Here is a 16,214-nt window from a genome sequence, read left to right as displayed (position 1 = left end):
CTTGTTTATTTGTGACAATTGTGTTTGTCGAAAATTCAATCTATAACTTACGATTCATCCAACATCAAAGTTTCAAACCTCGGACAAAATTTATTGTCCAAATCAAAATGTTTTTTACAACCATGAAAATTTTATTTTTTATATAAAAAATTTAATTTTTCATTTCAAATATATATCATATGAACACATCTTACGAATACAAATCTATAATTTCGTATCACATCAGACATACTATTTATTTAACATTTACATAATAATTTTATATTTTTCATGATATCGTGAGCCGACAACTTGGCCACACAATTTTTGTAACCCACGCAATCTTCCATGAGCCCGCACACAGGCTACAATCTCCCATCTTTCGGACACTTTCACTTACGCCACTTCGCTAGTGACGCCACCTGCAAGGGCTAATTCAGCCACGCCCACGTGTCGCATTTCCACCCCTATCGATTCCGGCCACTTGTTTTTACCTAGGGTGGTTACGGTACGGTATACCGTACAGAACTACGGTACCGTATATCGTACCGTAAATATCGCTATGAAATTTTTTCATACCGATACCGGAAATTCGGTATACCGCATATTCGGTATATCGAATTTTCGATATGAAAAAGTTCATATCGGATACCGTACCGACACCGAAAATTTTGTCGGTATACCGAAAAAATGTCGGTATACCGAAAATATTATCGGTATACCGATATTTTTTCGGTATACCGAACTTAAATTTTAAGAAAAAATAATAAAAAAATTATTTTCGGTATTTCGATATATACCGAAATACCCAAAAAAAAATTACGTACCAATACCGATACCGAAAATTACCGTACCGAAATTTTCGGTATATCGATTTTTTCGGTAATTTCGGTATTTTTTCGGTACGATATTTCTATATTTCGATATTTCGGTATATTTTCTCATACCTATTTTTACCTAGTACCTCGAACGCTAACCTCCCAGAGCCACAGGCATTTTCGTCATTCCATCTCCCTCCTCTCGCCCCCGCATTGGTTTTGTTGTGGTTGTCACACGTACAAGCTTTCTATCTCCTTCATCTATGTCATTTTTCTCTGTTTCATTTCGATTCTTTTTGGAGAAAAAAGATATTTATATTTTTTACTTCTGTTATTGTCTTTTTGTTATTTGAGAGAGAACCCATTTTTTGCTTTTCTTGATTTTCATAGTTGATTCATTAGTTTTCTTCCTTATGTTGAAGTAGTTGTTCTTGTTTTCTAATCTTATCTTTTTAAGGGAGGCATTGGTGAAGTGGAAGCTTGTGTTCGTAGCTCGAATTCTTGCTTAACTTTTTGCATAAAAATCGAATCTTGGAGCTTCCGGGGGCTAACATGGTGTTAGAAATAAGATTATTTCGTACGAGCTTGTGCGAATCATGTCGTGAGAAACTTCAACATGCATCTATATACCCTGATGGACGAAAATATGCTTCTATAGTTTTTTCTTGTGTATTTTTCGATGCTTGTCCATGGGGGATGGTGATGTTATAACGAAAATATTGACAACAAGTGATATGGAGAATCTTTCTTTGGATGTTCGGTAAGCAAGTATTCAAGGGACTTGTTGCAGAGGTTTAGGGTAGTGTGAGTCAATTCCAGGTATTGGAAGAGCAGGTTATGGATATTGATTTGAATCTTGGGCTGTCATTGGGGGGGGGGGGGGGGGGGTTGGGGGGGTGGTGGTAGGGGAGGGGGGGGTGGGGGGGGGGGTTTGGGGTTTTGGGTGGGGGGGGGGGGGGGGGGGGGGGGGGGGGGGGAGATTTGGAGTGGACAAGAGTTGCAAGAACTTGGTGCGGTCTTCTTCAATAGCAGTGTGTTCACATGTTGTTAGAGATGATAGTGATAATGTGAAATCGACACCAATTACGGGTCTGGTGAGGACGTCTTCATTGCCTGTGGAGACTGAGGAAGAGTGGAGGAAGAGGAAGGGATTGCAGACATTGAGAAGGATGGAGGCTAAGAGGAGGAGGTCTGAGAAGCAGAGGAATTTAAGGGGTGATAAAGAAGTAGGTGGAATTTATGGTGGCGGTGGTGGAAGTTTGAGCTCGGAAGCCGAATCGGCAGTCAAAAGTTTTGGTTCGATTTCTAGGGCGGCCAGACGAGCCATTTGTGGAAGTGGAACTGATGTGGCTATGGCTAAAGTGGCTTCCCCGGGATCGGGAAGCTCGTCGTGTGTCTCGGATTCGGAGGGTAAATTTCGACAAGGTAATTTGATCTTTTGAAGATATTTATCTGGCTATATATTTCTTGATCTGATTGCATATGTTTAATGGTTGAGTTTTTGTAATGGGTAGCTAAACTATGGGTTGGACAATCCTCCCTTCCCATTCAGTTTCTTGCATCTGTTCCTGAGGTTTGAAGATTGGATACATTACATATAGTTTCTCTCTCTCATTTTTCATGAACATGTCCCTTTATTATCCTTATGGCACCAATGATCTCAAATATTTTCGTTCTGTGAGACTTACGCATTCGTGTTCGAGTTTAATCTGCCCTACACTTATCGGGAGGTGATGAGGTACTTTTATCTGGCAAAAAAATCACTTCATGGTTTCTGCTAAAATCAAGGAATGTTGCATATGGGATTTCAGGATTTGTTATTAGATAACTTATGTAACACATGTTGTTAATACATTCCTTCATTTGAAAATTTCAGTTCAGGTACCTGATATGATATTATAACTTGCACACACTGATCTCCAAGATTACTATTAAGATTTTATGTTTAATGTGAATTTTTTTTTGTCGTCATATTTTTTCTACATTAAATATCTATCGTAGGATCGAGCGATGAACCAAGTCCCACCACCAGCACTGGACCATTGAAAGTACATAACCAAGATGCTTGTTCTTCCGGCTCGAAATCTCAAGAAAATACAAGTAAAACCACCGGATCAGACATATCTGCGAGTCCATCTAAGAAGTCTGATACCTCAAGAACCGGAGGAAGAAAAGTTGGGACAAATGCAATAGAGGAAATGCCTTGTGTTTTCACAGTGGGAGACGGTCCCAACGGAAGAAGAGTCGATGGAATACTGTACGAATACGGGAAAGGAGAAGTTAGAATAATGTGCATCTGCTGTGGAAAGTTTCGTTCGCCTGCTGAGTTCGTCGGGCATGCAGGAGGCACGGATCTCGATCATCCCCTCAAACATATAGTCGTAAATTCCTACGCTTCGCCCCTACTGTAATGGTGGAGTTGAGATCAGAGCGAGCAACGGTTTTCTTATGGTTCGAAAGGACCTTAGTGCTAACAAATTTTTAGTTATCCATGTTGTTTATCCACCTGTAATGCAACAAAAATCCTCAAGTTCACAACTACTTCACTTGTAAGTAAACCTAAAAGTACATTTTCCTAAATAAGTAGTTGCCCTGCAAAGCCTATCACATGAATCTCCACATACTAAGTAGTTCTAGTAGCCAAAAAAAAAAAATCAGTAGTGCATCCAAAAATCATTAGTATGGCAAACTTCAAGGGACAATCTCACCTTGAGAGAATGCACACAAACGCAAGGAAACCAATATCATCCTATTAAAAATAGAAGAGTAGTCTAATATCGGATATACACACATATATACATGTATAGTAATTGTAAAGATGTTGATGTATAATAATTGTCTTTGTTGGGTAGAATGATCGAATCATGACGTTTGGGTTGCTATCCAGTTTAAACAGTTTGAGTTGGACTATTACCACTAGATGTAACTTTTGGTGAAGCAGCAAACGATCGGTCTTTTAATTGGTATCAGTGTCAAGGTTATGAGTTTAATTTTCATTTATTGCAAGGAGTGCAATTATTGATAGATAGATTGTTGATATGCAATAATTGTTCTTACTGAGTAGAGCGATCGAACAATGGTGTTTGAGTTGTTATGCGGTTTAAAATATTTGAATTGTACCGTTACTACTAGCTGGTAAAACAATAAGCGTTCGATCTTACGACAGATATACAGGAATAACATTTTAGGATAACCAAATATAAATGAAGAAAAATTGATAATTGGCACGCCATATTCTCATCAATTAACAAGTAAATATGACATTATTAAAATGAATTGAGCATGCATTAATTTCTTCCAAATCTAATTTTGTGAAAATCATTGAAATGGATTGTACAATGAAAATGCATAAATCAGTCTTAAAAAAATGGATTGTACGTACAACTGTTTTTTATAGTGTTAAATTGTTAATTTAAATATAATAACCTCTATAAAGGTTGTAAATATAATATGACATGATCAAGTATAGCGAAGGCAAGTGACGTTTGACATGCTAACAATCGGATCAGAACGGGTGATCCAATGCCAAGAAACATATTTTTATACTTCTTGAGGATGTTGGGTTAATCGTGCATGAATGAAAGTAGTATTGAGATAGATGACCTTATGAGAAATTCTCGTGCATGAAGCTACTGACGTTGCGCCACTTAATCTGATTGGTTAAGTGAGTCGTAAAAGAGTGACGTAGGATCTTAACGGATAATATTATCCATGTTGGGGACAAGGTGGACTGTACAGAAATGGTAAGACTGGTCTCTAAGGGATATGTGATACCACCAGCAAATAGACACGCACCTCCCAAGACTCATAGGCCTAATAGCCCGATCTATTAGCAACTAAGTAGATGCACTCTACGCTATCAAAAATATAAGGAAATAAAATTGCGTTTTGACTAACAACTTTAGCTTTTGACCTAGTGATAAACGTTTGATCATAAAATCTACGTAAACAATATTAAAACTTTTTATTTTAAAAGTTGAAATTACATGTATATGCTTAAAAACCTATTATTATTATTATCTATACCTATATCTATATCTAAAAATCTGAGTTTCATTTGTGAGTTTGTGTCCTTGTGTTTTTTAAGATTTTTTTTGTATTCATGGGGTTAGTTGTCTTCTCCGACATCTTTCCTAGGTTACCTTGGTAATTGTCTGCACTAGTTTAGTAAGATTTATTTTAATTTGGTTTTACGGTTAATTGTATTTATGTTTCGTAAAATTTATATTTTACTAACTATTGAAATATGAATATGTGTTACCTATAATGTGTCATACTACTTTTGTTCAAAGGAAAAAACTACAGTTATTTTTTTGACCTTTTTTTTATGATGATTAATTATAATATTTTTTGTCTCCCCTCATAAAAATGTCTAGCTCTATCGCTTATTAAAAATTTAAATATATTAATTGATCTTGAATTGTCATGTAGCTTTTTCGCTTAATTTTTATATCAAGTAATTAATCAAATTTTGAAACTATTATTGTATACATCTATTTTAATCACTCTATTTTTTCAAGTGTCTTCCATTCGTTTATACTTCGAAATTGAAGCACACGTTCTTTATCATTAACAATTAATTCATACACTCAATTATGTTCCTAATTTTTATTGCATTATGATTTGATTACTTTGATTTATTTTAAGTTTTATTTATAAAAGGGAAATTAATAAGAAAATTTAAAAAAATAAAAATTACTTTATACTTTTGAATTTAATATATGAAATAATACTTATAACAATATGAATTATAGTGATCATTTATGAGAATTTATTAGAGATTAAAACTTTTATAAATGATATTATTATCTGATTATTTTGTATATCATCTTATGTAAATATATATTGATTACATACATTTCTTTTGTTCACGATATTTTAAAATTTTAATCACGTGAAATTAATAGGCAACAATATTAATTTATAAACGATCTATTTCGATATAAAATTAACTGACTATAATATGTAATTCTAAAAAAACAAATGTAGAAAGAAAAACTAATTTTTTTTTATATAGAAGAGGTTAAAAATTTAACAAAAGCATAATTAAATAGAACTTTAATGGTTGTATTTTAACATTAGTACAATATTTTTTGTTAATTAAGAAAATTTTAGGGGATAATCATTCTTCAATATGTGTGCTCTATTTACATAAAAATGTGTTTTGGGCATTGGTAAAATCTATTACAACGTTAATTTCTTTTTATTTCTTTTCCTTGTAATAGATACTTGGATGAATTACAATTTTTTTTATTTGAGAAAGTTGTCATTATATCAAAATCACGTACTTTTTTCCTTTTGCATACGTTTTAATATAATTAGATTGATAGCTACTTCTTAACATGATGTTGTACAAACGTGTTTAAACATCATCCAAATTTTGTAAATCGCAAAATAATATATGTACGTGAATTCCATCACATAATGCAAGAATTTTCTTGGCCATTTGAAAAATATATATGGTACCTCTAGAAGAAATATTTAGCACAATATCGAGAATCATGTATACAATTAATGTATGTAAACTTTAAATGTATGTAGTTTTCCAAAACTTGACTGAGTCGACAGAATAGGATCATTGTTCACAAATCAACCTATTCTAGATCATCTTTACTTTTAAAAGCTACATAATCAGAAATCTAAACTTATGTTTTATTCCTTATGTCACAACAATTAATCAGTTCAGAGAATTCCCACCTTCTTGGAACTAGCCAGGGACAGGAGATTGAAGCGCCTTCAACCATTCGACGACTTGCTTCATCGTCGGTCTCGAAGAAAGTGATTCAACCGTACAAAAAATGGCCAAATGCAACATTTCCCCAAGTTTGTCCTGAGGACCAGAATCCCATAAAGTCTCCACAAATGCATCCTTGATCCGACCTTGATTCATCAGCAGGCATGCCCATGAAACGATGTTGAAGCCGTCTTCATGTGAGTAAAATGAAGGATCGAGAACCATTTTATCTGACATTAGTTCCAGCAGCACCACACCGTAGCTATAGACGTCTGCCTTATTCGATACACGGCCAGTCAAGGCGTACTCTGGCGCTATATAACCGTACGTTCCAGCTACACGGGTGGTGGCGTGAGTTTCGGTGTTAGCAAGAATTTTTGACAGCCCGAAATCTGACAGATAAGCGTTATATTCATCATCCAGTAAGATGTTACTCGGCTTGATATCTCGGTGTATGATCCGGGGAATACATTGATCGTGAAGATAGGAAAGTGCAGAGGCTATGTTCAGAGCGATCTTGTGAAGTATGCTCCAATCAAACGGTCTATTTGCTCGTTCTCTGATGAATTTACGTAGATTTCCTCCGGGAAGGTAATTATATATCAAGAACATCTCGTCGTCGCTGGAACAGTACCCGATCAAAGTAATAAGATTCGGATGTCTGATTCGACCAAGGGTTCGGATTTCGGCATGAAACTGTGGAGCGCCTTGGTGCCGTTCGGCAGTGAGCCTTTTGACCGCCACTGTTTTTCCAGGTGAAATGTCGGCCCTGTATGTTGCACCAAATCCACCAGTTCCGATACACTTGCTTTGGCTAAAATTCCAGGTTGCCTGAACAATGTTCTCGTATGTTAAAGGTACTCCAATGGGATTGAAAACCATGATTTTCCTTGACTCAGGTGATGAAGAAATCTCGACCCTCGAATTCTGTTGATTCTTTTTCATACAACAACATAATACAGCAACAAAGACGAGAGAAAGTACACAAATGACTGATGAAGATATAATGGCTCCCAAAATACGGGGGGAAAGCCCGTTTCTTTCACTTTTCAAATGGCGTCCTGCTTTAGGAACATGTTTTTTTGGCTTGTGCCCTTTGTGCTGATGTGGCGGTGGTGCAGATGAATGGACTGAAGTTAAGTGATAAAAATGGTTTTCCTGATGAATGCTACATAGTATCCTTTTGTTGACAGCCGATTTTTCTAAAAACAGAAGATTTCGCGAGTGGATCAATGGTATTTTTCCCGATACTCTGTCACAATTCAGCAAACACTGACAGGTGAAGTTGCTAACTTTCAAATCAAGCACAAACAAAGTATTTTCATTGCCAACAGATTTCGCCACCGATTCAGAAATTCCATTCTTAACGAAGACATGGACCAACACTCGACCAAGTCTGTAAGGGTGTAGGTTAAGGTAATGAAGATCAAAGATCTCAGCAGTAAAAAAGCTGCCTTTGAAATTTACCATCTTGAGGCTCTGACAACTGCTCGGACTTCTTGGAAAACTGCCTTCGAAATTGGCACAGGGGGCCTGAATAATCGTCAGCTTTGGAAGCTTTGTAATGTCATCAGTAATAAAACCTTCGAAATCGTTGTTATCATTCAATTCTATGCAAGATAGATCCGGAGACACCTCGCCACGTGGACATCTCTTGCTCGGAAGAACATTAAAGCGACTTGAGAGGACAAGAACCGTTAGATTGACACAATTACGAAGATTCACGGGTAAAGGACCAGTTAGGTTGTTGATCGAAACATCTAAAACTTCAAGGCTTTGAAGTCTACCAAGCTCGTTAGGGATAACGCCATGTAACACATTCGAGGAAAGCAAAAGCGTCTTTAAACGGCTACAATTTCCCAATGCGCGGGGAATTTCCCCCTGGAGGAAATTAAATGAGAAGTCCAAATGCTCAAGATTCGCGCAATCATATCCTAAAGTACTCGGAACATATCCAACGAACCGATTAAAGGACAAATTCAATGTTCTTAACGACCATAAACAGCCAACGAATCCAGGAATATCTCCATTTATCTCATTTCGCGCCAAATTCAAAATCATTAAACCCTTACATTCCGAAAAGGAAGGTGGAAACTTCCCAAATATCTTGTTGAAAGCTAGATTAAGAACCCTCAAATTCCCCAGAACCGAGAACTCAAATCCCGAAAAGTTTCCAACAATGAAATTCCCCTCAAGATCAATCACTTCAAGATTATCTAATCCCCACATTTCAACAGGGATTTCCCCATGAAGTTCATTGAATGGAAGTGATAGAACCCTAAGTTCTGTAAGGTTTCCAATAACAGGCGAGATTTTTCCCACTAACTTTCCATTTAATTGAGAACAATTTCTCCTGATATCAAATCCATGGAAACAATGAGGAGCAAAGGAAAAGTTACCTCCTAAAGACAGCCCCGTGACTCTGAAATTTGAATCACAGGAAACTCCAAACCAAGAGCAGTGGTTGGGAGAATCATCATTCCAGCTTGCAAGAATCCCATTAGGGTCAGAAATCGATTTCTTGAATTCAAGTAGAGCCATTTTGTCATCAAGAATTTGCCCATAAACGGACAAAAAAATGCACAGAAGAAGAGAACAAGAAACCAAACCCTTGGTTGCAGAAAACACGGAGTTCTCCCTACCCATTGCACCCAATGACACCATTTTTCCCACTTTTCAGGAACAAAAACAGAATCCTTGTCAGAAAAAAAAATGAAAAAATACCCAGAAACGAAGATTGAGACGAATTTCGTTTGATGAGCTCCTCAAAACAAAACCTTGAAATTTGAAATGGGAAAGGAGCGAAAAGGGAAAGCAAGAGGAGAGGAAGCACCGCCCAAGAATCTTAAAAAGGAACACCAAAATGGAGTCTAGAGACAAAGTTTTCAAACAAGATCTTGCAGTTCTTGCAGAAAACTAGAGAATTCTCTGGTATATGGAAGCAGCAGACTCAATGGGTTCAGAAAAAGAGAAGATTTTTAAAGCTTCTTCTCCTCCTCCTGCCGCAGATTTGCTTGTGTTTACTCGTTTGCTATGTCCAATACTATGTCTCAATCACAAACGCCCTTTAAGCCTATTGGTTTTTTATAATGTGAAACAAGCAGGGCCCCAACTAGATTTAGGCAACTACACTCAATCTACATATTTAATCAAAAATAAAAGAAAATAAATTTTTTAAAAAAATCTACAAATTTAATCACCCAAAATTAAAATTTTTATTTTTTTGACAATTTATTTTTTTCTTGTATATATATTTTATTATATAATATGAACATTTTTAGAAATTACATAAACATTAATTTATTATTATAAGTGGGGCAAATATACTATGAAAATAAATTAAAAAAATTAATATTTTGGGAAAATCTCGATAATGTGGGTTCCATGGGGACCAAAAGTGTACAACGTTAGGCGGGGGAATTGTCGGAGGTGGAGCCATGCCTTCGCGAAGTGACGACCACTCTGTGGGGCCCAAGGGACCCACAGACACATCTCACACGTGGAGCATCTCTGCGAAATATAACGGCTGATTGTTTGAATTTTGTACAGAACACGACGTCGTGTGGCCTACTGAAAATCTTTGGATTGGGTGGGACCCACAGACAAAGCCCACCCCGGCGGGGTAGGGTCCCTATGACCTGTACAAACAATTTAGTTAAGATTTTGTGATTTTAGTTTATTTCGACGATTTGATGTGTATTCACTTGGGGATCAAGCGCGTAATTATGTTATCATATGTAAATAATTATTATATACTGAAAATTAATGGAAAACAAGAATTGGGTTACTTTCTTTATATATATATATAAAGTATATTAAATTCGATGGGCACAAGAAAACAAATGAGAAAGTGAGAATGGGAAAATGTTCAAAGCATTTATTTTTCGAATAGCGCAAGATTGTATATATCTGGCAAGATTACGAAATTTAAGAGAGAAACAATTAGTAAGGTAAAAAGAAAAAATAAGGTGGCTCAATGGTAAATATTTTAGAAAAAATTACATTTTTTGTCGTACATGCCTGATTTTTTGCGATTTTGGTCATTTATGTTGTCAAATTTTATTTTTAGTTCATTAACTTTGTTTTTTCGATAAATTTAGTCGTGCTTCCTACGTGACGCTGACGTGGAACCAATGAGACACTGATATGTTACTGGCTTGTGTAGTGATACATCAATACTCTGATAAAAAAAATAGAATAATTACAGAAAATCGGAAGATGCATATTGAAGATAGATGATCAAAATCGCAAAGAAACCCAAAAATATAAATTTTTTCAATATTTTAAAATTGTATCCAATTTTAGGGACAAATTTTAACCTCTTGGGAAATATAAATGTGACAATTGCAACACGTGAAATGTGTGATTTAATCTTTTATAGTTCCCACAATAATTACAAAGTTCTCATGACGTCATTGTGAAAATAGCGAGATCCTTGAATTCGTAATCTAGAAATCTACTCATAAATGCATTGCTTTTCTAGTGCTTTTTCCCATTCAACCAGATGTGTAAAGCTAGTTTATTACTTAATTTCTTCCAATTATATAATTTTTCTATTATTTTTCGATTATCTCAAATATATACTCCCTCCGTTCCGCTCATATAAACTTATGTGTATTTTCATACAGATTAAAAAAGTGTCTGGGAAAGTAAATGTTATGAAATAATTTCCTATGTCGCTCTTATTTAATGAAGAATTTAATAAGATAAAAAATTATACAAATAGTTAATGATTTTATTTAATATATAACTCCGAAATTTTCCACCGTCTAAACATTAAAATTATATATAAAATTATCAGATTTTTTCACCGCCTAAAATCTGCAATGAAACACAACAGATTTCCACCTCCAACAAATTTTTGCAATGTTAAAAAACATTAATGAAGTAGTCCAAGCAATTTTCACTGTCAAAAACGGTGGACTTTCCGACACTAACTAATAAATATAATAATCAATATTTTTGCATTTTAAAAATTAAATGAACAAATTAATAATTGAAAAATCAAATTGAATAGGGACAGATTGGTAAAAGAGTAGTGAAAATAATACTAAATATAGAAACTGGACTATATAAATGAGACGGACGAAAAAAATGGATTTGGATCCTCTGTGTTACAAAACACAGAACCAGGTGTTGTGCATTTTTTACACAACATTATTAGCTGATCATCTTGTTTCATCTTTAACATTTTTAATTTATTTAACATTATGTAAGATTCACACGTTTAATATCGATTTTCTTGTTTTTACTGATAAATCCCTAGTAACTAAGTATCGAAAAACGTGAAATTATTTTTTAATGAATTAAATAGAGATAAATAAAAAGTTTGTTTGAATTTTTTTTCCCCGATGATTTTCTTACTTTGTGTGTGAAAAACAAACTTAGTCTTTATATTTGAGACTGAGATAATATATATTATTATAATTATTCAATATTTTTTCATATTCTATGTAACATAAAAAATTGATGTCACAAGCATCAACCTCTTGTGTAGAAAGAATGCTACGTACTTGCTCTTGCCCGGCAAATTGATAGGCAGGAAACAAGTTAACTCGATGGGAAAATGCGTATTCGAGTCGTAAATAAGTAAAGATCTTTGTCTTGTGAGAAATACGAATCAATTAACCTCATGGCACCCACCCTTTCCAACTTAACAAGACAAATTTTTGTAAAATAAAAATTTTATTTTTTGTTGGAACGAATTATTTAGATATCAAAATCTTATCATATTAAATGATCCATATGATAATGATTAAGAGATTTAATTATTCAAACATTATCTATCTAATGGTCATAAATTTGTAAAGATTTAGATGTGCAAAATTTTTTCTTGATAAATTTATCATCTTTTGAAATACAAAAAATATCATAATAAGCCACAATCAATTCAAACTTAATCGATTATGATACAAGTTGTCAATAAATAGTGACGTTTTGGGTCCCTAAGCACATACATCAAAAGTTATACAACAATATCTATAGTGATGTTTAAAGTGCTTGTAAGACTCTCAAACAATTAGAAGATATTCAATGAGATGTTGAAGGCGTTCTTCAAACTCAAACGTTGGAGATAACATTCTATCCATCTTTCCATTTAATATTCCTGTAATTAAGATATGTACATCATATTTTAGATTCTTATTGTTGGTATCAGAGCGATTTTTATCTCTACTTTGATAAAATTAAGTGAAATATTTTGAAAATTCCTATTTTGTTATTTTTTGTACAATTTTTGAAATTCAACCGAAATTGAACAAAAACCTTAACTTTGAAATCAACTAAATCTGACGTCGTACGGAACCCAACCCCGACGATTGAGTACATCGGTCAATAGCCCACGTCAGGGTGACCAAAACACGCTGCTGACCGGAACATATTTTCGTAAATTGGATGGGAAATCCCAATTTGGTCTGCGCGAGTTAACCCACTGTTTTTTCAGCAATATGATGCGATCTCCGACCATTCACAAATCGTCAATGAAGGGTAAAATGTCAGCTAAGGGATGCTGGAGTATGTAAATCCTAAGGAAGTCAATGGGAAGTGAGTGAGACATCTATTCGGAAACAAAATGCGTTCAAATGTAGAAGCTATAGGGACTTGCAGTTTGATTTTGGATAGTGGTTTTGGAAAAGATGTTGTATAAGCCACAATCAATTTAAACTTACTTGATAATAATACGATTTGTCTATAAATAGTCGCGTCTGGGGTCCCTAAGCACGCACACAAAAAGTTATTTGACACCATCTATAGTGAGGTTTGGAGTTCTTAAAAATTCTCAAACAATTAGAAGATATTCAAAGAAGTGTTCAAGGTGTTCTTCAAACTCAATGATTTGCAATAACATTTGATCCATCTTATGCATTCAGTATTCATGTATTTAAGTTATGTACATGATATTTTAAATTCTTACATGTTTTCCTTCTATTTTGATTTGTTTGATTTGTTAAATATTATTTGATTATTTATATAAAAAAAATTAGTTCAACTAATATATAGCCATCCCTGACTACAAGATGTGTAAAATTTTGGTTAAATCGAATTAACCAACCAAATCGAATTAATTCGAAAATTTGGTTTGGTTAATTCGAAAGTTCGGTTTTGAAATTTAAGCAATCGGTTAATTCGGTTAAATCAGTTTCGGTTTCAGTTTTAATTTGAAAAATTCTGTTTAACCGAATTAACCAATTTAGTAAATATATTAATTTAAATTGTATATGGATATTAGAAATACATGAGAACCCAACTTTTCATATATGAGCCAAAATTGTCAACCCAATATAATTTATCTAGCCTCACATTTGACCCAACACCATTTTATTCCCGTCGTTTGCATGAGATTGTCTGCGATTTTCATCTTGGAAGGCCATGATAGAGGGGTGAACTGGGTTTCCTTCCATACACTCCCTCTGATTGTTTCCAGAGCAGACGACCACCATCTGATTGTTTTCGGAGCAGACGACCGCGAGATGAAAATCTTGTGCATGAATGATATGCTAACCGATTTTCCTTGATATAGCTTTTGGACTATTTAGAAAAATATTTATTGTTTTCTGAAATTCATAAAATATATGGATTATTGCGTAAAATTCAATTTAACTGTGATGATGGGTGAATAATTTTATTATATTGTACAAAAGGTTCTAAATAAAGGTGGAGATATGTGATTTTTTCATTTTAGTAGTTGTAGGCTTATTTATAATCTGTGAAGATCTGAATGGAGCATTATTTATTTTCTAAAGTTGGTGAAAGAGCTATTTTCAATTACCTAGATGTTGCCAATTTCCCGAAAAACATGGGAACAACGTTGAGGGAGATTAGTTGGGAATACTGTATTTATAAGCTGAAGTTAACAACTAAGCTATAAAACAATGATTCGGATAATTTATTTGAAATTTGATAAATAATATAAATAATTTTCCTATATCTGCTTTATTTTAAAGTTTGAATTATTCACAAGAAATATTTTTCATATACATTTTGTTGAAAATTGTATGATTTACTTTTATATGTTAAGGCAAGAAGACATATACATTATGGATAATGATGATAGTTGTTCCATTCCACAAACTTCAACTGGAACAGAAACATGTGCAAATTCTAAAGTGAAAGCAACCAAACGAAAAACAATGAAACCAAGAAGTGAGGTGTGAGAGCATTTCACGAAATTTTCCAATTCTGAAAATTGAACTACAGCTAAATGCAAGTATTATGATAAGGAATTTTATTGTGATCCATATAAAAATGGAACCGATAGAAAAAACCCACATGTTATTGAAACTAATCAGGCGCAATTGAGTCTACAAGGTGCAAAAGATGGTGAGACAAGTTTAACTACTTGGAAATTTGATCAAGAAGTATGTAGGAAAGCTTCGGCTAGAATGATTGTGGTTGATGAACTCTCTTTCAAATTTGTAGAAGGCCGGTGGATTTAAACTGTTTATGGCTATAACATGTCCAAACTTTCGAATCCCTTCAAGATGGATAGTTGCACGTGATATTGTTGATTTATATGAAGTTAAGAGAGAAAGTTTAAAAAGCTTCTTGAAAAATTCATCACAAAGAGTTTGTTTGACCACAGATACATAAACATCAATTCAAAAGATCAATTATATGTGTCTGACAGCTCACTTTATTGATAAAAATTAGACTTTACGAAAGAGATTATCAATTTTTGTCTCACTTTATTGATAAAAATTGGACTTTACGAAAAAAGATTATCAATTTTTGTCTAGTTACAAGTCATAAAGATGAGTCCATTAGTTTAGAAATTCAGACATGCTTAAGGGATTGGGAAATTGACAAAATTTTGACGATTACTATTGATAATGCAAATTCAAATGATGTCGCAATCAATAATTTGAAAAGAAAGATGGTAAATTGGGATCTACTATCTTAAAGGGAGAATGCATTCATATGAGGTGTGTAGCCCATATAATCAATTTGATTGTTGTTGATGCCTTGAAAGATATAAGTGAGTCAGTGACAAGGGTCAGAGATGCAGTGAAATATGTTAAACAATCTACTGCCAAATTAAACAAGTTTAAACAAAGTGTGAAGATTGAAAAAATTGGAAGCAAGAACTATTTATGTCTTGACGTATCAACAAGATGGAACTCAACTTTCTTGATGTTGAATATAACTCAAAAATTTGGAAGGGCTTTGAAATATTTGGTAAACAGGATCCATGTTTTAAATTGGATCTTCAACTGACAAAATGGGTTGGTGTTGTGAATGATGATGGAGAGGTGGTATTCGGTGTAGATGGTAAACTTAAAAAAGAAATGAGAACTTTCGATGGGAGGCCGACTAGTGCCGATTGAGATAACGTTAGGTCTTTTGCTATTGTATTGCTAATATTTTATGAACTAACTTTGAAAGTTTCAGGTTCATTGTATGTCACATCCAATACTTTTGCACATGAGATTAGTTTCATTTACACGATATTGAAGGAGTGGCAAGAAAGTGACAATATTGATGTGTATTCTATGGAAATTAAAATGAAAAGAAAATTTAACAAGTATTGGGGAGATCACGAGAAAATGAATAATTTGTTCTATGTTGATGTGGTGCTTGATCCAAGACACAAATTGGATTTTGTTGAATTCATGTTGATAGAATTGTATGCAGATGAAATGGGTTTAAGAATAGGAAAGGCAGTAAAAAGAACTTTGCTTTTTTTG

At 34.1% G+C, this 16,214-nt stretch overlaps 2 protein-coding genes across 2 annotated transcripts; one reads left to right on the top strand and one right to left on the bottom strand.

The window, feature by feature from the left end:
• Positions 1-1,771: 1,771 nt before the first annotated feature.
• On the top strand, positions 1,772-3,414 carry LOC140979127 (ninja-family protein AFP3-like; the record flags this gene model as incomplete). The annotated part of the gene is made up of 2 exons (XM_073444474.1): positions 1,772-2,222; positions 2,799-3,414. Coding segments are annotated over 2 exons (861 nt in total), but the record flags the coding sequence as incomplete, so codon positions are not given.
• A 2,954-nt stretch (positions 3,415-6,368) lies between these two features.
• On the bottom strand, positions 6,369-9,562 carry LOC140978883 (LRR receptor-like serine/threonine-protein kinase RPK2). Its single transcript, XM_073444127.1, has one exon. It carries the CDS (start codon positions 9,193-9,195, stop codon positions 6,505-6,507), a length of 2,691 nt encoding a protein of 896 aa, XP_073300228.1. The 5' UTR covers positions 9,196-9,562; the 3' UTR covers positions 6,369-6,504.
• Positions 9,563-16,214: the final 6,652 nt, after the last annotated feature.

Source organism: Primulina huaijiensis, chromosome 6 (genome assembly GCF_012295235.1).
Source record: "Primulina huaijiensis isolate GDHJ02 chromosome 6, ASM1229523v2, whole genome shotgun sequence".
NCBI lineage: Eukaryota > Viridiplantae > Streptophyta > Magnoliopsida > Lamiales > Gesneriaceae > Primulina > Primulina huaijiensis.
This window is presented reverse-complemented; position numbering and strand designations above follow the sequence as displayed.

What these genes read in the sequence shown, in the direction of transcription:
- LOC140978883 (XM_073444127.1), bottom strand. Translation starts at nt 9,195, where the DNA reads ATGGTGTCATTGGGTGCAATGGGTAGGGAGAACTCCGTGTTTTCTGCA.